Here is a 24,853-nt window from a genome sequence, read left to right as displayed (position 1 = left end):
AACTTTTCTATAGAATCAAGATTTCCAAACGTAATCGAATTTTCGTCGTTCGAAGGACCGTCTCATTGATATTCCACTTAAGTCTTCACTCACATTTCTAGCCGGCGATTTGTCCGGACACTAAACAAATTTCACGTAAAAATATGCAGAGAACATTCTGGAATCCAAATTATTCATTCTACTATACTTGAGATTTACTGCTTCTTATTTGTGTGTGCTTTCTCTATTAAGTTTAACTTTTAACTTTTCTATTTGAGACACACTCACACTCCTAACTTACAATTTCTCTTCTACATATGAATACTGGCTGGATCATCGTCCGCGTGAAATTAAAAAAGAATAAAAATCAAACCTATGTTACTCATAGATAAATTACCTTTCCAACGGTGAAAGAATTATTAAAATCGGCCTAGTAGTTTAAGAGTTATTTTAATACATATAACCATACAAATCTTTCCTCTTTATAATATTAGTACAGATTGTTATCAACTTTTAACCAGCCTTCCAAAAGAAGCATGTTATCAATTCGTCTGTTATTTTTTATAAGTGTCATTTTATAATTAAAAAAAAAAGACAAACAGTAACAGAGAACGTGAGTAATCTCCTCCCTAAAGAATTGCAATATGTAAAACATATATGAGAACTAATAATAACCCCCTCTATATTCGGCCCTAGACATAGATTATCGGCTAGCGAAGCCTATAGTTATAAGATTTACATTAAACATTTGTGAAATACAAAATCCCTTTAGACTTAACGCACAGACATTCCCAAACCAACCTTATGAATACATCATAATTTCAACCGCTTTATGACGAAACCCATCTGTAATTGACTGAGACGGATTGTGTTATTCCTGTTCTTGTTAGTGTATTTGACCGAATATTAAATCATTCTTTAACACCGGGGCTACACTCAAACTTCCTCTAATAGACACTTTGAAAATCATAAAATAGAAAATGTATTCCTGTGATTGTAGTAACATAAAACATTTCAGAAAAGTATGGTAGCGACTACTTCATTAATGGTAAATTGAAGTAGAGTACTTACTTGCTTACTTATCCTAGAACACGAAAATTACAAAGCTAAAGGCATTTTTGGTAAGAAGTAAGGTTAATTACGCTTACCATAACAGGAATGAATTCATGGTGATGTCACAAACATTATTGATGAGGCTTCAAATATCAAATAGACGTCAGTATCCATGTGTTTTATTACGTCATCAAATATTAGTGTACCCGCCCTTCGAAGCATGTTATTGTCAGTCTAATTCTATAATTACCATAATAATATCGCTATACCCAGTCTTAATAGTAATAATACTTGACTTTTAACTTGGCACACCCATACTAACATAATAAAGCGCAAACACACACTTCTTTGTTGCCTAAGATGTCAGCAATTACAGCATATTTTTAAAAATTCTTTCTTTAATAAAAAGCCCTACACTTCCGTTACGCTTTAGGCTATATATTTTCACGCCATTAAACTTAGGGGGTAAAGATTTTGGATAAAAACCCTTATGTGGGAAAGAGACCATAAGTTGCTGCCAACATCAAGAAAGGACGTTTGCTAAAGTTTGTCATATCATGTCATTTTGACATTTGCTATTGATAATTTGACAAATTAAAACAATAAAATAAAATCTTCATAATTTCATGCGGATGAATTCGCACGGGAACTAGCTATAGAATATTTATTAAGAAGTAAATTGAAAAGTATCTCTTCGTAATTTTATTTACTACGCCAGATACATATTACGAATCAAGCTTAACATTAAAGTGTTTTAACTGTACTGTAACTTTAAAAAGCAAGTCTTAAAATACAGTTTAATAATCCCTTGAGATGCGATACAGAACTACACCTCTGCGAGTTGTCTAGAAACTGAAATAACTCTTGCCCCAAGAGACACTGAATTCTGAAAGCGTGTTACAGTGAAAACTGTTATGTGAATTTGTTCTGTTAGTTAAATGACACTACTCTAGAGACGATGTAACATTTATAATCAAATAGTTACCAACTCAGTTTACAACTAATGCAAATAAATACATGATGGCATATTTTAACGGGATTATCAATATAAAACACTAGTTATTCCCGTGCGGTTTATTCATCTGAAAAAGGCTTTTTTTTTTCATTGTTTATATGTGTTAATGTTTAATTGCAAATGTTAAAATTTTATTTACAAATGACAAAGGCCTTTGACATTGAATAATAACTACCGTTAACATGGCAACCTTGCTTCTGTGTTGCAGTTTTTGTCCCTTTCCCTCGTGATGATTTATCCAAAGCATTTACTCCCTAAGTCTTATAGCGTGAAAATATATAGCCTAAAGCGTGTCGTAGGTATAGAACTTTTTATTAATAAACCAGCATCCGCGTGGTATTAATAAAGACAAAAGAAAGTAGCCTATGTGTTCTTCCAGGCTATCTTCTACATCTATGCCAAATTTCATCCAGATTCGTTCAGCCATTTAGGCTACAAACTCTAACAAACATCCATCCATCTATCCAAACTTTCACATTTATAATATTAGTATGAGTATGAAGTATGATATACCGTGATTGCTGACATCCTACATATGTAGTGTGCGTTTAGGCTTCGTTATATTAGTATAGAAGTATAGATTAGAAACCTATGAACAATTTATAGAAGCCGTTTGAAACGTCCCGGGCCAGTTAAATTTTTAGTCAGACTATAATTGCTATTAAAAACGTAGCAGCACTAAGCCAGACATACAGTCAGCAGAACACTCCATTAAGTAACGAGACATAACAAGATATGTGGACTGTACAGTGACGCAACTCATGAAATGATTTCCCAAGAGGCTCTACTACTGCTTTTGTAAGATTACGTATGCCCGTGCTGGCAGTTTCATACTTTTTGTTGCTCTAGGAAACTTCATTTCATAACTAGCTTTCGCCCGCGACTCCGTCCGCGTGGTATTCATAAAAACAAAAGAATGTAGCCTATGTGTTCTTCCAGGCTATTCTCTACATCTGTGCCAAATTTCATCCAGATCCGTTCAGCCGTTTAGGCTACAAACTCTAACAAACATCCACCCATGTATCCATCCATCGATCTAAACTTTCGCATTTATAATATTAGTAAGAAGTAAGATAAAAGTAAATGAAACAACAAAAAACGTAACATATTCTTTTAAAGCATTGGAACGTAAAGATAATAAGCATGCACGGCACGTCGTAGCCATTTTTAGGTAAATTTACCGCAACTCCTGTGGAAATGTTTACTTTACAAACGTTGCTGAACCGCGTCGCGTAGCGTTTCCAACAGGAAAACTGTAAACCATCACTACACAGTATAAACAAAGTCGCTAACCGCTGTCTGTCCCTATGTATGCTTAGATCTTTAAAACTACACAGCGGTTTTTTTAATAAATTGATTCAGGAGGATCGTTTACATGTGTGCTAGCTGTTTGCGACTTTGCCCGCGAGAAATTAAAAAAACAATAAATATACAGATAATAACGTAATGGTGAAGGAATTTTTGAAATCGGTTTAATAGTTTTTGAGTTATTTTAATGTATACATAACTAAAAATACAAATCTTATAATATTAGTATAGATGTACAATATTTTATAGAAATTTTATTATTTTAGAGGTTACTAATCTGATAGCGTAAAAAAATATATTTTATATTAAATGCTCTTTATCTTCTTGCAAATACGAAATTTTCATACACAAAATAATTAATTATTTCCATTTACATTGCTTCATCTCGCTCGTATTTGAGAGTGACAGTAATAACACTAGCAACGAAAAGTCACATTGAATTACGAAACCTTTCTTGTAGAATTCGACTTTGAAATTGTTAAGTATTTTTTCAATTCACTAGTGTAATAAACATAATATTTTCGTATCAGAATAAGAATGATTAAAATTGCAAGCATACTGGTAACACTGCTTTTATTTTCCCCGTTTCATTTAGCGCGCTAGAAATTATCATGGCGGCGATATTAATGATGCAGTACTACCGCTTCCGGAGGCTGTATCGCTCGCTTGTTGACCACGAAAAACTTTGTTTGTAATAAATTAAACATAGAATAACTTGCTTATTAGTAAATCTATTATTATCCAGATGGGATATAACTTTTGTGTGTTTTCGGTTACTTAAATGAAATGGCCCTTACAATAAAATTTAGTAAAAGTTGAAAATGTAAATATTTGCTATTATTTAAATATAGGCGCTTTCATGATAACTTTTATATCTACAACTATACTAATATTATAAAGAGGAAAGATTTGTACTTTTGTATGTATTTGATTAACGCAAAAAATACTGCGACAATTTTAAAAATTCTTTCACCAATAGAAAGGTAAATGTGCGAGGAACATAGGCCATATTTTGTATATATTTTTAATTTTAAGTGGGCGAAATCGCGCGCAACAGCTATGAATATAAATGTCATCATAAACAGTATTCTACAATAGCTTTGTACCGAAAAGCCTTATTAATTACATTACGTTTCCACTATCTCCCATCACAAAATCCTAATTGGTTATTTAGTATCAATATAACTGTTGATTTTACGTGGAAATTCACCAGATGTCGCTGAGAAGCGGTTCTCGTCTTTATAAACAATATCTGTTATCACTTGGACCTTTCGTGACTTAGATAAACGCCCATTGTTTTTAGTACAAACACTTTGAATAGATTTATACATAAAGGTGTATACACACGATTGTCATTTAGCAGTTTTTAAATAGATTTATTAATTAGACACTGTAAGAATAGTCGATTCAGATCACAAGCAATAGATATAATGCAATTTAGAATTTTCTGTTTTTAATACTAAAATCTGTGTTCTTTTATCCATCCGTTCATTTCAATACTTATATATATCTACGAGTATACTTCTATTCTAATATTATAAAGGGGAATGATTAGTATTTTTGGATTCATGTACGTACGAGCTGTTGCCCGCGACTTCGTCCGCGTGGTATTAGAAAACATACGAACTATATAAATAACAAAAAGCTACGTATCTCTCCGGAACCGGACATTGCTCGGAGATGAACCTCGTCCCATGTGTACTCCAGACTTTGTTTTATATCTGTGCTAAATTTCAAAAGGATATGTTGAACCATTGCAGAATGATCGAGTAAACATTAAAAAACTAAATCATTGAATCGCACGGGAACCGTAACTATTCCCGGGATAAAAAGTACCCTATGTGTTCTTCCAGACTATGCTCTAAACCTGTGCCAAATTTAATGGAGATCCGTTCAGCCGTTTAATCTACAAACGCTAACAAACATCCATCCATCCATCCATCCATCTAAACTTTCGCATTTATAATATTAGTAATATAGTAATATTGGAATAACTCAAAAACTACTGAGCCGATTTTCAAAATTCTTTCACCGTTAAAACGGTAATTTACCTATGAGTAACATAGACTGCTTTTTATTGTTTTTTTAATTTCATGCGGACGAAGTAGCGAGCAACAGTACTTACCATACAACATATAGTTGTATGGTAAGTATTTAGGAAACATTTGCATATATTTTTCAATACCTTTTGCCGCCACGCCGACCGCGTAAAACTAACAGTACGTAGCCTATGTCATGCCAAATTATTATATTAGTAAGAAGTAAGATAATTCATCAAATTCTACTGTTGCTTTTGTTTTATATATCTATACTAATATTATAAAGAGGAAATATTTGTATTTTTGTATGTATTAAAATAAGTCAAAAACTGAACAGAGTTCAAAAATGCTTTCACCGTGAAATCAGTGAGTGAACTACATTTTCATTACTTTCCAATTTTACGCGTGTGAAGTCGCGAGCAACAGCTAGTCATAAATAATCGACGCACACAGTTTGGGTTTGGGTGCGCGTCTATTTGACTATTTCAATCCGAATTTTAAAAATAGAAAAATTCAATCAAAATCTAAATAAAGCATTTAACGTTTGGAATCCTACACAAATACTTTAATCGATTACATTGAAGTCTATCACTAGTTCACTAGCTACACATATAACGTAGCTGGTATTCCAAAGGGAGTCCACAGGCATAAATTATGATATATTGTACTACATGCCGGCCGAGCATTGTACTAAGTATGGTACACGGTCGCTCAGTACACACGGATAATAATTTCATCGAACAATGAAAAAATAAATCCACCAGCAATATTTCTGACACTCGTTCAATCAAGTAGCGGCTACTTAATAACCTAGTCTAGGGTTCGAATCCTAACACAAGCCAAGTTGTTAGTTGGCATGGTAAAAGAAATCTTACTAATATTATAAATGCGAAAGTTTAGATGAAAGGATGGATGTTTGTTACAGTTTGTAGCCTAAATTGCTGAACGGATTTCAATTAAATTTGGCACAGATGTAGAGCATAGTCTAGAACACATATGCTACTTACTATTGATTTTTAAAATCCACGCGTACGCAGTCGCGGGCGAAAGCTGGTATACTTACATTATCAAAAACTGGTAACTCACATCATAAAAAATAAATCATTGTGCGTATTTTGTTTCGATTCTATTTTATTTCATTCTGCTTATTTAATTGTTTTTTTTTATGAATGAAGTCAACAAATCAAAGTTCGAGGTTATAAGGTCTGACGATCAGTGCCTACGTTGGAGGGCCCAGTTATGTGCCCTCGACAGAGAGGCACTACAAATTTGCAAATTATGCTATCACTATAACCTGTTAAACTTCTCACCTCAAAAACTGGTAAAAAAAGCGATGTAGAACAACGATGTTGGTCAAACTTTGAAACCGTATGTTCGACGCCCGCTTGTAATTACGTCATAACATGGCCGCAGCGCACAGTTAATTAACCGCCATGTTAGTCGATACCACGATAGCGTAATATTTACGAAAACAATGTCATAATAACTAATTAATATATTTTTAATCTTACACAAGAAGAGGAAAATAAAGTTATTTACATTTTTGTAATAGTTTTAATTTAAGAAAAGTGAGCACAAAAAACATACAATTACCTCAAAAAAATAATCGTCTGGCAACTGTCGGACATCAACTCTGCCAGTCATAAAAAATACCGATAGCTTACATATTATAGACCAGGCAGTATACTGCAATTAGCAAAAGCGACATCTATTGCATACTTTGAAAAACAAAAGAAAGACTGCATTAAATTTCGGCTTAGATTTCACGATTTGTACAAAAGATGACTTGTTATTAAATCTTGCATAACGCTTGGTTCACAATTAACCTGTACATTAGCGGGATGCGAGAGGGTACTACACAACGATGACCTTGGGCAGTTATTTGAAAAGCAAATAACTATCCCTTTTATGTGTAGTCGTTGCCTTTACACTGGCTGTTGCTATAACATCTAGTCTAGACCTTAGAAAGTGTCAACAAAGATAGAATGGGAGGTAATCTGTACTTATCTCTACTTTCTATACTATTATTATAATAAAGCGTAAACACACATTTCTTTGTTGCCTAAGATGCCAGCAGTTACAACATATTTTTGAATAATTATTTTTTTAATAAAAGAACCCTACACTTACGTCACGCTTTAGGCTACATATTGTCACGCCATTAAACTTAGGTGGTAAATATTTTGGATAAAAACCCTAATGTGGGGAAGAGACTATAAGTTGCTGCCAACATCAAGGAAGCAAGGTTGCCATCGTCTTGTCTTTTTGACATTTGCAATTGATAATTTGACATATGTAAACAATAAAATATTTTTTTTATAATTTTATGCGGATCAAGTCGCATGGGAACAACTAGTATTTTATAATTGACAATAGAATTTGACAAATTACAGGGGTCATTGAACTTGGCCACGCAGGGCCGTCGTGACGCGGGCAACGCACAGAATCCGATCCAAGCCCGCATACTAAAGGAATATTTGCGATAATATTGCAAAAAACATAACAAACAGTAACGGTTAGAAACTGTATTTATGGAATTCTGTTGCTAGGTTGGTTTAAATTGTTTCGTTAATCAATATTTAACACATTTAAAAGCTGCGTCATATTTGTTATTTTACCGCATCACAAAGTGTTCAAAATGTTTAAATGGTCATTATTTTAAAGTGGAACACTAACAAATGCCCCGATAGTACTATTAGTAGCTTGTTAAATTTAAATCGTGACTTTTTGTTGTTAAATTGCACATTTTAATGTTAAAATCCCATCATCACGTTGTAAACGTAAACACTATTATTTTTATCTTAAATTCGCATCCTTATTGTGCTCGTGATGTTTAATTATTTAACCACATAACGGAAAAACACTGGAATAATGTTTTAAATAAAACTTTGATAACCGTATTGGCGGAAATTGGGTTGTTTTTTTTACTAGCTTTAAAAAAAAACAAAAGTGAGTAGCCTATGTGTTCTTCTAGACTATGCTCTACATTTGTGCCAAATTTCATCGAAATCCGTTCAGCTGTTTAGACTTAAAACTCTAGCAAATATCCACCCATCCCATCCATCTAAACTACAACATTTATAACATTAACTAGCTGTTGCCAGCGACTTCGTCCGCGTGGCATTAGAAAACATACGAACTATATAAATAACAAAATGCTACGTATCCCTCGGGAACCGGACATTTATCGGGGATTTACCTTATCCCATGTGTGCTCCAGACTTTTTTTATATCTGTGAATAATTTCAATAACATATGTAGAACCGTTGCAGAATGATCTAGTAAACATTAAAAAACTAAATTAAAGAATCCTACGGGAACCGTAACTATTCCCGGGATAAAAAGTAGCCTATGTGTTCTGCCCGACTATGCTCTTAATCTGTGCCAAATTTCATGGAGATCCGTTCAGTCGTTTAGGCTACAAACGCTAACAAACATCCATCCATCCATCCATCTAAATTTTCGCATTTATAATATTAGTAAGATATAAAGTATGATTGATTACTTACTAGTGACTTTTTCCGCACAGAAATAAAATAAAAACACATAGTTACATATCTTTATAACTGTAAAAGAATTTTAAAAATCGGCCCAGTACTTTTAGAGTTATTTCAATACATTCAAAAATACACAACTTACCTCTTTATACATAAATAGATATCACATATATTTTATAAAAGCAATTCTTAACAGCTACTGAAGCGGGTGCACACCTTTGATTAAACTATCGCACAACGGTTGTGCGACTGTCGACAGTTTCGAAGCCAACTGTTTAGTTGCACAACTAAAAATCAAGTAGTGTGCGCTCCATATTAGCTCATAGGAATCAAAGAGAGAATAAACAGTTATGCCATGTTTAAGTTTCAAGAGCACACTATTATATCAAGATTCAATCATTATGTAGGATTGTGCTCAACTTGAGAATAAAAACTTTCATCAATCAAACCATTTAGTCCCACTATGATCAATAAGGTGACATATGGAACCCTTTTTTATGTTATACTTTATACTATTATAATAAAGCGTAAACACACACTTCTTTGTTGCCTAAGATGTCAGCAATTACAGCATATTTTTGAAGAATACTTTTTTAATAAAAAGCCCTACACTTACTTCACGCTTTAGGCTATATATTTTCACGCCATTAAACTTAGGGGGTAAATATTTTACATAAAATCCTAATGTGGGAAAGAGATCATAAGTTGCTGCTAACGGAAGCAAGGTTGTCATCATGTCATGTCATTTTGACATTTGTAATTTGACAAATGTAAACAATAAAATAAAAATTTCATAGTTTCATGCGGATGAAGTCACACGGGAACAGCCAGTATTCAATAAAATAAGTTCCAACCTCACCTCGCCTCCCCTCGTCGCAAAAGGTAGGACGAATGAAACTTTTTATTCTCATCTGTCTACACGTGGGGACAGGGGTGACGGTTGGGAAAATTCCATTATGTAGGCTAGTGGTTAACTGCTAGCATATATCTACACTGTTGTAGTGTAACACTCCATGTACAGTCGGAGAGACTGGAGGTGCCCCAACTAAAATTGTACAATTGCCTGAACATTTTGTAATGTGACTCGGTACAAAAATCAATAAAACGCAGCTTATAAATGTGTCTGTAAGAAAAAAGTCGGTCACACACGTTAGTTTATTTTTATTATTATCCCTTGGTTTGCATCTCTTTGATTTGAGATTTCGGTCGTTAGAGACTATACGTTGATCCAATTCTAACAAAGCTTGTGTATTATTGTTAAACATCTTAGTTAACTCGTATTAGGCAATATCGGATATCGCGAACCACATTGTCTCGCAAAAGAGGTCAAAAGGGTTGCCAAAAACTTAATTTGGAAAAACTAACTTTAGCTCGCGACTTCATCTACGCGGAATTCGCTGTAAGTCGCCTTTGTGTTCTTCTAGACTATGTTCTACATTTGTAATAAATTTCATCAAGATTAGTTAAACGATTTTGGAGATACATAGTGACATTCATTCTTTTATCCATTCTTTCGCATTATTCGTAAGTATGAATTATTATGATTTTTCCGAAACAAATTTCTCATTATCTACACATAGTCATATTTTCATTTGAAAGCATTATGTATTAACTAAAAAATAAAAATTCCTTATTGATCCAAAACAGTTATGAACAGTTAGTGGGACTCTGTCTCCTGAAGTAGTAATAACTGTATTTCAGGAGGCAGAGCCTTCTTTTAACGACTGTCTTGCGCAATTTAAAATACATTGTTACAAAAAAAGACATACAGACGAATTGAGTACCTCCTTCTTTTGGAAAGTCGGTCAAAAATAAGCTGAGAGATATACATATTTTTAAACAATTCTTTAGGCAATATAATTGTAACAATGTTATTCTATTTTCTTACTCAGTCCACCGATTCCCGCCAGAATGGCACGTATGATGTATGATGTATGATGTATGATGTATGATGACTTCTGGTTGACATTGGCAGATGTAATAGGGATGGGACGTAAACGTCAACTATCTAGTGTTGCGCCGCTACTCCTGTGCTGTGCTGATTTCTTCTTAACATTTCTCAATTAAAATATATTCTTACATAAACTAAACTAGTCTTCTCATAATTAACATAGCTTTAATATTAATTTTTTGGTAAAATTGCTATTCAATAAACAATTTGTTTTAATTAACATCATTTGACAACCCTATCAGTCTTTGTTCGCGTCTCATTGTTTTCTTACAAGGCGTTTGAATGCACCGGAAGTGAGATACAACCTACCACTAAAGTATTATTATTTTATATACATCACATAATTTTTACACAAGCTAAGTAATAGGTTAAAAAAAATATTTTATGTGCGTTAATAATTATTAAAAAAAATACATTGAAAAGGGAGTAAGAAAATAAATTAAACGCAAAAAGAAAAACTGGCAGCTATGAAAACATTCAATCTATAAATTGAAGTGGAGAAAACCAGCAAATAAATCACAAAACATCACGTAGGAAGGCTTAAACTTAGATATCACGTGTGTTATCCAACGTGATTTTCATAAAGAAATGAAAACATAAAAAATCTCATATATAACCTTGAATTAAAAATGTACTTTCGGTATCAGGGGAAGGGGTAGTCTAAAATCTTAACATACATCACCCAAGGGGGTTCAAAAAGTTGCTAAAACGACGTGATTAATTAACGACTCCCTATATTCAATAGTTAACAGTTACATAGAATAGAAATGAAGGTTCAACGACCACTGATACCAAGCAACTGCTCTTGACACGACATATCATGTGGGTAATTTTTTGACAGGCAGGTATGCATAATTATAAGGCTGGGTTTACGCTGTCAGCAGAGATAATCTACTTCAAGAAACTAAAAGCTTTAGGATTAAAAATCACTATTTTAATTAGATACTTCTTAACAAGTTTATAATTTTATCCAAGATAACTAAGCAAGGTTTTATATTTCAATACATTTATTAAAAATACTTTATTTATGATAAAAATATTATGACTGCATCCACAGTCAGATATTAAGTTAAAATTAATAACAAATGATTTGCATTCAAATCTATGGTAATTTTATTTAAAAATTTCAAAGACGAAATGTTAAATATTGCAAAATAATATATCATTAGAATAAAAAACAAAACTCGTAACAAATTTATATTTCGCAACAGCAACCGTGACAATTGGAAAGAAACCATTCGAGCGGTTAAATTGGACACCAAGAATTCCAATAGATTTTACTAAATAACATAATAACCTTAATTTTAGGCTGTGTAAAATCGATTAATCTTACAATATAAAAACACCCATATATATGACATCAACGACGTTAAAAAAACATCGATATAAAGTCGTCCCATAAGCGAGGTGGGCTAGTAGCGGCAAATCCACGCGCATCGTCGCTTCACAAATACTCGTGCATTGTGCGTCCGTGAGAAGGTCTTCATTGATATTGATTGAACTGCGCCTCACCGTATCAGTATTGTACACGACTCGGCTCTATCTAGTCGCGCGATGTGGAAGGTACTCACCTTGGTTAGCTTCGCACTAGCCGCACCAAAAAGCGAACTGGACTTCAGCTCTTTGAACACATTCTCGTTACAACTTCTTTACAACTCGTACGCATTTCAAGAAAGCTATGGAGAGAAGAACATGGTCATATCCCCAATGTCTATTTGGAGCATGTTCACATTACTAACTGAAGGATGCTCCGGTGAAACTTTTGACCAGCTAATGAAAGAACTGCGACTACCCAATGATGTAAGAGCAACCACGGCTCTTCATTTAGCGGTCTCCAAAATGCTGTTGCATAAAGACGAGGACGTAATCCTAGACGGAGTATCAGTACTATTTGCTGATTGCAATTTAAATATACATCAAGAATTCTGTCAATATGCGCAAAAATTTTTCACACAAGTTTATGTTGTCGATACTAGTAATGAAACATTACTAGCCGATGACATAAATACTTTTATTTGTAAAGTGACACGTGGAAAAATACAAGAAGCGGTTACTCCTAGTGTTTTAGAAAATTTAAGAATGATTCTAGTCGATGGATTGTATTTCAAAGCGAACTGGACGTACCCATTCGATTCGACTCAGACAAGAGAAGAAGCATTTTATAACCATCAAGGTAAAATGATTGGATCAGTTAACATGATGTATCATAAAGCACCTCATAATATTGGAGATTCGCCTTCAATAGGGGCACAGATTCTTGAAATGCCATACGGTAAGAACGAGGAACTATCCATGTTAATACTGCTACCATTCGACGGCATGCCTCTAAAAATGTTGTTAGAAAATCTATCAAAACAACCATTAACGTGGATGAATGATATTTTAACTTCAGAAACATTACCTGAATTAGATTGTTACATACCAAGATTCAAAATCACTTCGCAATCTGATATGATACCGCCTTTAATGTATATGGGGATACGTAATGTTTTCGATAGTAGTAAAGCTCAGATGCCAGGTATATCTGACAGTCCTCTTTACGTGTCTAAAACAGTCCAGAACGTGAACATTGAAGTGACAGAGGAGGGGACAGTGGCAGCGTCCTCTACCGTCGTTGGCTTAGAGGATAGAATACTCTCGCAGAGATTCGAAGCAAATAAAGAATTTGTGTTTTTAATCAGGGAGAGACAATCTGGTGTTATTGTGTTTGCTGGTGTGTATGCTGAACCATCTTTAGTGTAATTGTTATAGTTTATTAATAAATGTTTTTTGATTTGTTGTGTATTTTAATTAAGACATGTAGTCAGTGTGTCAATTGACAATTTGTACTTAATGTGGGAATGTTGTAGTTATCTATTGTAGAATATGTCTATATTTGACCGACTACCGTTCCTTTCCGACTGATGAATCAAAGAGATTGATTGACATTCTTTTAAATCAACACTTTTCCTATTTTTCTTTTTATTGCACGCTTAATTTAGAGTTACAATATCATATATGTTAATTGTAAATAATATACCAAGAAATTGGCATACAAAAGCAGAAAACAATCAGAAACGAGGTTCTCACAAAACCGGAAACAAAAAAACTAAACGTCAAAAAAACGTTTTCAATTCTTGCAGGTTTTGAATTCAAGTACCGAGACAATAACAACTTTATAATCTTGCACTTAATGATAAAAATGTTATTTTTAATGGAAAAATACTAAAGACACATAGTAAGCAGGTTCAGGGATGGACAGGTGAAGTTGAGCGAGACCTTAGGCAGCAGGTCCGGGACTGGTGACAGTACGAGGTCAAGGAGATCGGATGAGCGTCGCTAACCGATCACTTAGGGGTCAAAATGATCAGTGGGGCATCGTGGTGGCAAGCGAAAGCGATCCCGTGGCGCCCCGGTTTAGTGTGGTATGCCCCATTATGGGGAGAGTCCCACATAACTCTCGTGCCTGCCCCGAGGCACGGAGTATGCGTAAAGCATTCCCCTTCGCAAAAAAGGGGTCAGAATGATGACTAAGGATCCGTTGATCAAAAGGGGCTAGTAAATAAGATTGAATTAAAATTTAAAATAGATTTATACGTTTGTATGAAATAAAATTTCTCACGTCCAAGCAAACAACGCGATGAGATCATACGAGTACAAATTCAGATACCATGACCGACAAGATGCGAGTAACATTTTTATTGTTTTATAACCGAGCCTACAATCTTTTTTCAAAGTTAAGGTCAGGGTTACCACTTCTTCAAAATTGTGAGAATGATGGTTTGGCAACCTGTATTTTTTCAATCTTTGAATGTATTTAATTCACGCAAAAAGTAATAGGCCGATTTTAAAAATTCTTTCACCATTACAAAGGTAATTTATCTGCAAGTAATATAAGTTGCATTTTGTATTATTTTTTAATATTACTCGGGCGAAGTCGCGAACAACACCTTGTATTATATGACTATACTATGTTAACTATAAAGGTGGTAATACACCTGGCAGTAAAATTCAACGAAATTGTATTAGACAAGAAGTTTCAGTATCGTCTCGTAACTTCTGGATCATTGACTCAGTTTACTGATACTGTCACAAATTTATATAGTTATCATACCAATACTATAAATATGAAAGTTTAGATGGATGGATGTTTGTTAGAGTTTGTAGCCTAAACTGCTAAACGGATCTCGGAACGGAGGGTAGTCTGGAAGAACAAACAGGCTACTTGTTTTTTTTTTAATACCACGCGGTCGGCGTCGCGTGCGAAAGCTAGTTATGCTATAAATATTATGGCTATTTGCATTGCATTCTTTCATACCTGTAGAAGGCACGCGCCAGTATCCAAGTGCATTCCCGGCCTAACCTAGCTAATCTTGTGGCAACGTAGTTCTCAAGTATAACAAAAGATGGCGTTTATTTATAATGCTTACTGTCAATACTACTCAGACTATTTCTTTTTGAAACATATTTATACAAATCAATCTAACATTATACATGCGAAAGTATAAATGGATAGATGTTTGTTAGAGTTTGAACTCTAAACGGTTGAACGAATGATGAAATTTGGTATAAATGTTGAGGATAGTCTTGAAGAACACATAAGCTAATTTTGTTTTTTTCTAATTTCTCGCGGACGGAGTCGTGGGCTTGTTAAATCATAATAATAACTTTTTCATGAAACCAAACGCAAAAAATTATCAAAACCTAAAAATAACATCCATCAATCGTACTGTGTATCTACATATTTCGGGAAAACCCAAGATACAAAGGAGCAGAGGTCAAATTCTGTTTGATAATTATGTTAGATCCAGAGACATATAGCGTTAATAGACGAGACTATCAGGAAAATACTCTAAATAAATCTGCAATTTTAGTATCTGTGCAACTTAGGGCATGTCCCACCACTGGGCGATTTCGACAACATATAAGGCATATACAGCCAGTGTCATCGATATACGAAATTGTTTTGACTATTACGTATGTTTGCATAGACTAAAGTTGCTTATAGACGTAACTGTAGAGATTTTTATAAAAATTAATGATTCAAAAATGTGCTATAAACAATAATGTCACAGGAAAAATTAGATAGTCTTAATGCAATTAAGCTTAAATGTCTATTCGTAATGTCCGCTCTATAACTAATATTATATTTTAACATCTTTAGTTAGTTCAAAAGTTAAATGTAAAACATGGACACACATTTTAGTAGTGCTGTCAAGTGTATTTTACCGTGGGATTCCACTACTGTTACATTTTTATAAAGAATGTTGTTATCTTTCTCATCACCTCGGAACAAACTGAGATAACAATATGCAATCTTAAGAATATTACTGCAGGAAAACCCATGGTTAAATATTCTTTTTTTAATTAAATTACACAACACTAATTAAGCTATAGGGCAAACGAGCTTCAGTTTTGATTGTACAGTTCAAATGTACATTTAAAACTAAAGGGATACATTTGTGAAATACGTATATAAAGTTTATCATTCTTTACAAACAAGTGAGCAATGTCTGATTAGTTATTCTGTTCATTTTAACGAGCTGTAGTATCGAATGATTCAGTATACTTTAAACAACGCGGTCAAACGGTCGACATAATGCGACTACCATTTATCTTCCTTACTTTACTATCAACATGTTATTGTAAAATTGAATTCAGTGAAAGAGCAAGGAATTTTAGTATCGAATTACTATACTATACAGCTGAAGAAACACAATGGCACACTGTGATATCACCGTTCGGAGTTTGGACACTACTCACTGCTGTATCCGTTGGAGCTGAGGATTCCAGTCGCAATCAACTACTAAAAACATTAATACTACCCAAGAAACAACAGACATTAATTGATGGATTCAAAAACCTAACCAAAACCGTCTTAAACACTGGCACTCCTGAAGTGGAATTAAAAAATAAAAACTTCCTATTCAGTGACAGCAGTTTTTTATTGAAGCACGATTTCACAAAGAGCATGCAGAGAAATTTTAGTGCTATCGTTAGCAGGCTAAACTTCAAAACAGAGTCAGCAGCGGAATTAGCGAACAATGTAATCAAACGATCTGGTCTTAAGCTTAACAACGTATTAAAGCCTAGCGATTTTCAAGATTCCAAAATGATATTAACCAATGTTATATCACTAAAAGCATATTGGAAAGTGCCATTTAATGTATCAGATACAAAAATATCACCATTTTACGATGAAAACGGTAAAGAAATTGGTAAAGTAAACATGATGTATTTAGAAGATACGCCACCTTATTCTAGCTTTGACGAAATCGGAGCATCTATACTGGAACTGGCTTACGGCGATGAAGATATCAGCAAATACTCATTACTTGTAATATTACCCGAACCCGGTGTGAGTGTAGCGTCAGTCTATAGACGTTTATCTGATATTTCTCTCAAGGATATATTTGCTAAACTACAGAGTGACATGGACATGTTTGGTATGACTTCAGTCGTCGTCAACGTGCCGAGGTTTAAGATTAGTACGAAATTGGTATTAAACAAACCGTTATTCACAATGGGTGTTGAAGATATATTCGATCCAGGCGCAGCAAACTTCAAAGGTATAACTGAAAGTAACAATGTTTTCGTATCATCTATAGTACATAATGCTGTTATAGAAGTAACAGAAACTGGGACCGTAGCTTCAGCTACGACTTACGCATATTTCGCGGATAGAGCAAGACCATCTGTTTTTAACGCGAATCGACCATTTATCTATTTCGTTCTTGAGAAAACAACAAACACAATTTTATTTAGTGGTGCTTATACTAAGCCATCCGTCTTTTAAAATGTTTAAGTAAGCAGAAGATATGTCTTGTTGTGACATAAATTTATTTTGTAAATTATATAAAAATATTGAATAATGATTGTACATTTTAGTTGTATAAAACTTTTTGTGTAAATAAAAATTACTAAGTAAGAGTAAATTGTCTAAATTACTTTTTAATGAAGTTCCCAAAAGAAGGAGGTTATCAATTCGTGTATATTTTTTGTTATGTTTCTTACCGCCTATCTCCGGCCTTGCTGGACCTAATTAAAGGTATAAAAAAATATAAAAAAAGGCTGTGTTTACTAAATCATACTAACTACTATAAAGGAGAATGTTTCATTTGTTACTCACCTCAGTTGGAGAAATATGGTGGGCCTATAATTTTTTATCTTCACGACGAAAATGTCGGGGAAATAGCTAATAAAATAATTATTTGACCAAAACTGGAAAGGCTGGGTTAAAACAGTGGACTTTTTTTCCATTAGTTACTTAGTTATTCTACGAGAGTGTAGTTGTTAGTATTATTAATAACTAGCTATTGCCCGCGACTTCGTACACTTAATATTAAGATATAAAGTAGCCTATAATAAGTCCGTCTCGATCATTCCGGTCAAAATCGGTCCAGCCGTTTCGGAGATTACCCGGAACAAACGCGGCTTGCGGACAGACAAACAGCCAACATATTTTTAAATGCGATTTTTGTTATCAGCAACGCAAATACATCATCTTCCCGAAATCTGGAATTTTTCTTTTGATATTACTCCAATTTTATTACATGTATAGATATATTCATTTATTCATTTTAAACACATAACGCAATTTACTGTAGGTTATTGAACTAAAGATAAATCAAGTCATTACATTTTCCAAAAACGGTCTAGACATTATTCTAACCTTATTCAATACACAAAATAAAAATAAATACATGCGGAGTTGGGCACAACTGCTAGTCAAAATGTAATACATTGAAACATATTACGTCACAATTATAACACATAAATAGTGACTCAGTCCTCAGAATGCGTTGTCAATTTTTTTTCCTTATTGCGTATTTGCGCATCAAGAAATCCCCACTTGTGTGTACCAATTTTACACCACACATATAGTATATTGTACACATATGGCCAGAATAACCAGGGTTACTTCCATCAATTAGGAAATATTGTTCTATCTTATCGTATATTAAATTAAATATATAAGTACGGAGACATGACTAACTATAAACAGTTGTAAAAACAGCATTAATTCAGTTTTATACAGACGTAGCAGTGAACGGACGTCACAATGAAAATTATTTTAATTTTATTCGGTTTGTTTTCAACGGGCTATTGCAAAGTTGAATTCAGTGATAGAGCGAGGAATTTCAGTATTGAACTGTTATACTATACAGCCGAAGAGACAAACTGGCACACTGTTATATCACCTTTTGGGGTATGGTCACTTTTGACAGCTGTCACATTAGGAGCGACGGGGTCCAGCCGTGACCAACTTGTTAGAACTCTGATACTTCCTAAGAAGAAAGAAAACATAATCAACGGATATCAATCGTTAACCTCGGCTGTACTTAAATCTGAAGCTGGTGCAGTGGAATTGAAGAATAGAAACTATTTATTTGGCGACAGTGATTTCTTAATAAAGTCAGATTTTATAAAGGACATACGAAACAAATTCAAAGCGATACTAACGAAGCTTAACTTTAAACCTAAAGAGACGGCGGCGAAGCTAGCAAATGAGGTTATTAAGAAGAAAGGTGTGGCAGTTTCGAACGTGCTACAGCCTGATGATTTCGAAAATTCCAGAATGATATTAACCAACGTTATAACTTTCAAAGGTTTTTGGCAATCGCCCTTCAATGCTTCATTAACAAATGTAGCGCCATTTTACGATGAAAATAATAACCAAATAGGCGAAGTCAATATGATGAATCAAGAAGGAAGTTTCTCATATTCCAGTTTTGAAAACATCGAGGGCTCAGTGCTTGAATTACCGTACGGTGTTGATGAGATCAACAAATACTCATTTTTAGCTATTCTACCATATAAAGGCGTCAAAGTATCTAGTGTTTACAAAAAATTGTCTAAAGTAAATCTCAAAGATGTAATGCTTAAATTGCAAACCGACAATGATTTGTATGGAACTACAGAGGTAGTGGTCAATTTGCCTAGGTTTAAAATTAGTACTAACGTGATTTTAAACCGTCCATTAAATAAGATGGGACTGGTTGATATTTTCGATCCTAGTTCAGCCAACTTTAATGCAATAACTAATTCAGAGATATTTGTATCATCAATTGTTCACAAAGCTGATATTGAAGTAACAGAAACGGGAACGATAGCGTCAGCTTCAACATCATCGCAATTCTCCGATAGAATGATGCCGGTTAATTTCAACGCAAACAGACCATTCATATATTTAATTCTAGAAAAATCAACAAACACTGTAATATTCAGTGGTATTTACTCAAAGCCATCTAAATTTTAAAATATATTTATAATAATAATCAGACCTTTTCGAGACTGACTCATATTGCATTTAGTATTTATCTACTAAGCTATTATAATATTTAGCTGTTGCCATGCGCTTTCATTCGCATTATAGAACTTTATTTTATTTTATTGTTTATTTATTTACATTCAGTTAAACTCTCATTTGCAAATCAAAGCTCTTTGCTATTGGCTTATGGTTTTTGTTCCTTTTCTGTATAACATTTTATGCAATTTAATTTAGTTTAAATGAAATTCCGTTAATATAGTAGATAGTCGTGTGATTTTTATTAAAAAAATATCACATTACGCTGTGATTGCTGATATCTTATAAAACAAAGAAGTGTGTTTACGTTTTACTATATCAAGTTTAGATTAAATGGTAAAATAAACAAAAGAGAAACAAATAAATGAATAAAATAAACAACAAGCTTATTTCAATTATTTCTTGTAGGTTAACGTAACCTTATTCTTCTAAGAACTAATTCAGAAATCGATAACTATTTAAGGAATTTATTACGAAAGTATAGGGAACTTCAGAAGAGGATATTGGAGGCATAATACTCCACATTTACGTCCCCTCTTTTAAAAAATAATAAAAAAAATACTGACAAGAATTTCTTAGAGAGAAAATAAAAATAAAGGAAATTTTAGAGAGAACATGCGTTCTTTTGTAACCTCTTGACAAATAAACAGTTAGATTTATTTTGTATATTTATTTTATGTTATTTATCTATCGGTTTTTATAAATGGTTTATAATCATCTTCCAATTTTCAAAGCTATAGAGTCGAAGTGTTGTCAATATTTTGATAAATGAGACATTGCGTATTTCCGCGACTGTACTTTTGTTCTTAATTCAAATTCCGAGTATTACAAGTACGAAGCGACCGATATTAATGTTGCCATTTAGTGATAACCTTTTATATCTTGGTACAGAGTACATTAACTATAGCATAATTATATCTTTAAAACTCAAATGTAAACAAAATAGTAGGTTTATCATAATTACGAAACATACTTAACTCAAATTTTACTAATAATATTAATGCCTAAAGTTTAAATGGATGGATGGATGGATTACTATAAAATAACTTCTATCAAATTATTACGAATTATTTTGAAATGCATTGAAACTATGCGCCTGCCAATTATTTATCCGCAATTCTTTTAACATTCATTTTTGCTATAGAATATAGTAGGAGTCTAGTTCATTTTTCGTTTTTAATTAATTTACATTTTTCCTCATAAATACAACAATGTAATACACCTACTTTTTAAATCATCAAGTGTGCATAGTATCAATCTTTAAGGTAAAACCAAACTGTAAAGATAAACGTTAACTAATACGGGTGTTCAAAGAATTAAAATTGTGAAACAATCCTCAAATGGGATTTCCAAGTGAAATGTATCGACGCTTTAGAAAGTCGGAACGAAATACAACTGGACTACCAGCGAAAACATTTTTGTGTGAATACGATAGTCGTTTTTATTTTATCTGTACTAATATTTTAGACAGGAAAACTTTGTTTGCTTGAAATGAAATAATTCAAGAACTACAGGGACGATTTGAAAAATTCTTTTTTTTTAACATAAAGTGGCAGACGAGCAAGCAGCCACCTGAATCCGCCAAAATGGCGAAGCGACCGCTGCCCATAGACATCAATAATATAGACAATAGACTTATTCGACAGAGGAGGAGACGCACATAAAGGGGATTTTTGCCCTTCCAGTGCATCTCCTCCTCCGTCAAATACACTTCCCCCTCCCATCCTCTCCTTAAAAGAAGAGGGTGGTAAAGAGAGAGGGACTTAAATTAGGCCTCCGGCACCACACTCATCAGACGAAACACGGAATTGCTTCCATTTCACGCCTGTCTTCTGTGTGGTCGTAGTATTACACCAGGCGTGCCGACTCTGCAGTGCTAAGATGTTAATGCGAACACTACAACTGTAATTTTTTCAACATTAAAAAAATACGTTGCCAGTATGTAACATAGGCCATGTTTTATATTACTTTCTAATTTCACGAGGATGGAGTCGTGGGCGAAAGCTAGTCTTGTATAAACCAGCGCTTGACCACGATCCTATCTAGACCAAAGAAGATGTGGTCCAAGGTTATTTTATAAAATATATTAATTAACGCAACAGTATGTAAATTTAACGTTTTAACTTGACAGGCAATATAGGGGCTATGACACTTTTAGGCTAAACCCGCATTTAAAAATGAAAACCCAATACTATAAACATATCCTACCAACTATTTAGTAACGAGTTTTGTCAATTCTACATACCTCCAAAATCGTCCGGGATTTCAAGCGAAGACAACGTAGACATTAAGTTAAAAACATTATCGAATTGAATGTATATATGATTTTAAACATGACCGTATGTTCTTTAAAAACTGCACATGAAAGTTATATAAACAAAACATTACACTATCACACATCACAAACACTAGGAAAAAATAATAAATCTACGTATATATCTTAAAGAATAAATTGTGTTAACCTAATTAATAATTAAATTGCGAGTTGCATTTAACCTGACATTACGATGGTGTCAAATCAATATACTTTTAAAAATATTTTAAAACTAATCACTCCAACCGGCCAGGATTAATTTCAGATAAAAACTCTTTGGTGAACTCATCATTGTAAAACGAAACAAGATACCGTAATAAATAAAATACATTTTTATATTGTATTTTAAAAACAATCAAGAATAAATTACTGGACATCATTTAAGGGTACTCAATAAGGTTATAAATCATTTAACCCTAATGGAAGATGGTCCTAATCTCTCCATAAGACTTATACTTCTTTTATTGCCTCATGCACGCATTGATTACATCCTTAGTTTTGTAACTGAGCAGTACAATCCATTACGTCTGTCCCAACTGACAAGGGTAAATTTTGTATGTCCATTATATTTTATCCTTCTTTTTCATATTCTTGCTACTCGATCATCATCATCAGCTTGCCCTTATCATCGTACATTATGTGCTGTTCTTCCATACATTTCTATCAGCCGTCATACCTGAATTCAGTCCCTTCTTATTCATATCTTTCCCACTATTCATACTTTCTACAGTCTTGCTCTACCTTTGTAACCGCCCACATTTATTCATAACATGTTCTTGTTTATGACCTTATCCTCTGGTCGCATATTGACTACTACCTTTTGCTTCTCAAGTTCTTCTTTTTACCAAGTAAAGTTATAAGGACTGAGTCAGTTTATATCATTACCAATTATTCATTTTAATTCCAAATATCACAAATACGTAAATGAAGTAACCCAAAGGACTCGTGACTGTGATCACGAAGTAAAGATTTAAATACGTTATTGGTAAAACCCTTTGTAAGGAAACTAATCGTACCACATTACCGATCATTGGAGGCACGTACGTTCAAAAATTGTGATACTCGTTGATCTTTTTTACTCATTGTACCCCTTGAGGGGTCCGCCTACTCTAAGTGGTTATTAACCCATAATCAACCATGCTGGTCTGGTACGGGTTGTATACACATATCTTTGAATTTCTTCGCATGTGCAGATTGCATCATGAAGTTCTCTCTCGCCGCAATAGTGTCTGATAAATGTACATATGAAACGAAAGTCGAAATACACAGGATTCGATCAGGAGCTGTAGATTGCAAGTCAAGTACTTAAACTGATCCTCAAATATTTTTATCGTCTCATCAAATATAAGGATGCTTTAAACTAAAGGACAGAAAGATTACACTAAAGGACGGAAACACATTTTTTGCCACAAAGAAAAAAACAACACTGAAGTCTGTCCAGAAATGCACTGAAAGCTGATGGTGATGAAGATAATCTTCGGCAGGGTGTCAAAGAGTCAGCCTCCTAGAGTATTGATTTTAAACTATACCTACCTATATAAAATTGAACTTCAGTTGAATTTTGATAGGGTCTACGATTAAAATGAATGGGATTTTCTCATCTACTTCGTGGGTTTTATCTTTAATGCGTCGATGTATATGGCCGCCATTTTTTCTTTTGACGTCACAGGGAGCTTCCGTGAAATGACTGTTTCCACGGAAGTATCTGACTTAACAGTAAAGTGTAGCTAGCGGTTCTTGTAAACAACAGTTACCTTGATTCAAGTTTTAATTACATCATATTGATGTAATTTACGTATGTTTGTATATAGTTTTAAGTTAATAGGAGTAAGTCGTTAAATCATTGCCTATCAAAACCAGTAGAATACACGCGAAACTCGTAGCATAGAATTAAGATAATTCTTTTAAAAGTCGATAAACCTGTTCCTAATATCAAAATACACAATCTATATATTTTGATTGGTTTTACCAAGTTCATATTAGTCTCGGTTGTGTTAATAGAAACCAGTTTTATAGTCTCCAATGGTTGGATAAAATAAAAAACAAATCTCGAAATGCTCGCCACAAATGGCGTCGTTATGACGCATAGAATATACAATCGTGCTACAAACAGGTGTCATCTAAAAGGAAGGTGTACACACGGAGAGTTAATGTTGTGCTCAGTCTGACTCCGGCCACGTCCGCGAACGGCCGCACGATGTATCGAATTGTGACGTTTCTACTTTTCGCTTCGACGTGTTATTGTAAGACGGAGTTTAGTGGACGTGCAAGGAACTTTAGCATCGAATTGCTGCATTATACAGCACAGGAGACAGGCGGTCATGTCGTCATATCTCCCTTCGGTGTATGGACCCTGATGACGGGCGTCGCACTTGGCGCGACGGGCCAAAGCTATGAGCAACTTACAAATG

At 33.8% G+C, this 24,853-nt stretch overlaps 4 protein-coding genes across 4 annotated transcripts in view; 3 read left to right on the top strand and 1 right to left on the bottom strand.

Annotated features, from left to right (window-relative positions):
* LOC106104635 (Down syndrome cell adhesion molecule-like protein Dscam2) overlaps positions 1 to 22,553 on the bottom strand; it is a 178,432-nt gene extending 155,879 nt beyond the window's left edge. Inside the window, exon 1 of the mRNA XM_013284736.1 lies at positions 22,374 to 22,553. The gene's annotated coding sequence lies outside the window, so the exon portion shown is untranslated. The remainder of the gene's footprint in view (positions 1 to 22,373) is intronic.
* Positions 12,224 to 17,670, top strand: LOC106103816. Its single transcript, XM_013283707.1, has 2 exons — positions 12,224 to 13,582; positions 16,371 to 17,670. Exons 1-2 carry the CDS (start codon positions 12,397 to 12,399, stop codon positions 17,615 to 17,617), a joined length of 2,433 nt encoding a protein of 810 aa, XP_013139161.1. The 5' UTR covers positions 12,224 to 12,396; the 3' UTR covers positions 17,618 to 17,670.
* LOC106104646 (serine protease inhibitor 2.1-like) lies at positions 18,834 to 20,407 on the top strand. The gene has a single exon (XM_013284763.1). The coding sequence runs from the start codon at positions 18,884 to 18,886 to the stop codon at positions 20,078 to 20,080; it is 1,197 nt and encodes a 398-aa protein (XP_013140217.1). The 5' UTR covers positions 18,834 to 18,883; the 3' UTR covers positions 20,081 to 20,407.
* Positions 22,554 to 24,573: 2,020 nt separating the features above from the next.
* Positions 24,574 to 24,853, top strand: part of LOC106105440 (serine protease inhibitor 2.1-like) — a gene marked incomplete in the record, with an annotated part of 1,391 nt that continues 1,111 nt past the window's right edge. Inside the window, 1 exon segment of the mRNA XM_013285740.1 lies at positions 24,574 to 24,853. Within this exon segment, the coding sequence (XP_013141194.1) occupies positions 24,640 to 24,853 (214 nt within the window).

The sequence above is a fragment of the Papilio polytes genome, unplaced genomic scaffold (genome assembly GCF_000836215.1).
Source record: "Papilio polytes unplaced genomic scaffold, Ppol_1.0 DF824270.1, whole genome shotgun sequence".
NCBI lineage: Eukaryota > Metazoa > Arthropoda > Insecta > Lepidoptera > Papilionidae > Papilio > Papilio polytes.
The sequence above is the reverse complement of the archived record's forward strand: the minus strand, read 5'-3'. Positions and strand labels throughout refer to the sequence as shown.

Coding starts and splice junctions, on each gene's coding strand:
- LOC106103816 (XM_013283707.1), top strand. CDS start 12,397: ATGTGGAAGGTACTCACCTTGGTTAGCTTCGCACTAGCCGCACCAAAA. Junction 13,583..16,370: donor TGCTGAACCATCTTTAGTGT/AATTGTTATAGT, acceptor AACGAGCTGTAG/TATCGAATGATTCAGTATAC.
- LOC106104646 (XM_013284763.1), top strand. CDS start 18,884: ATGAAAATTATTTTAATTTTATTCGGTTTGTTTTCAACGGGCTATTGC.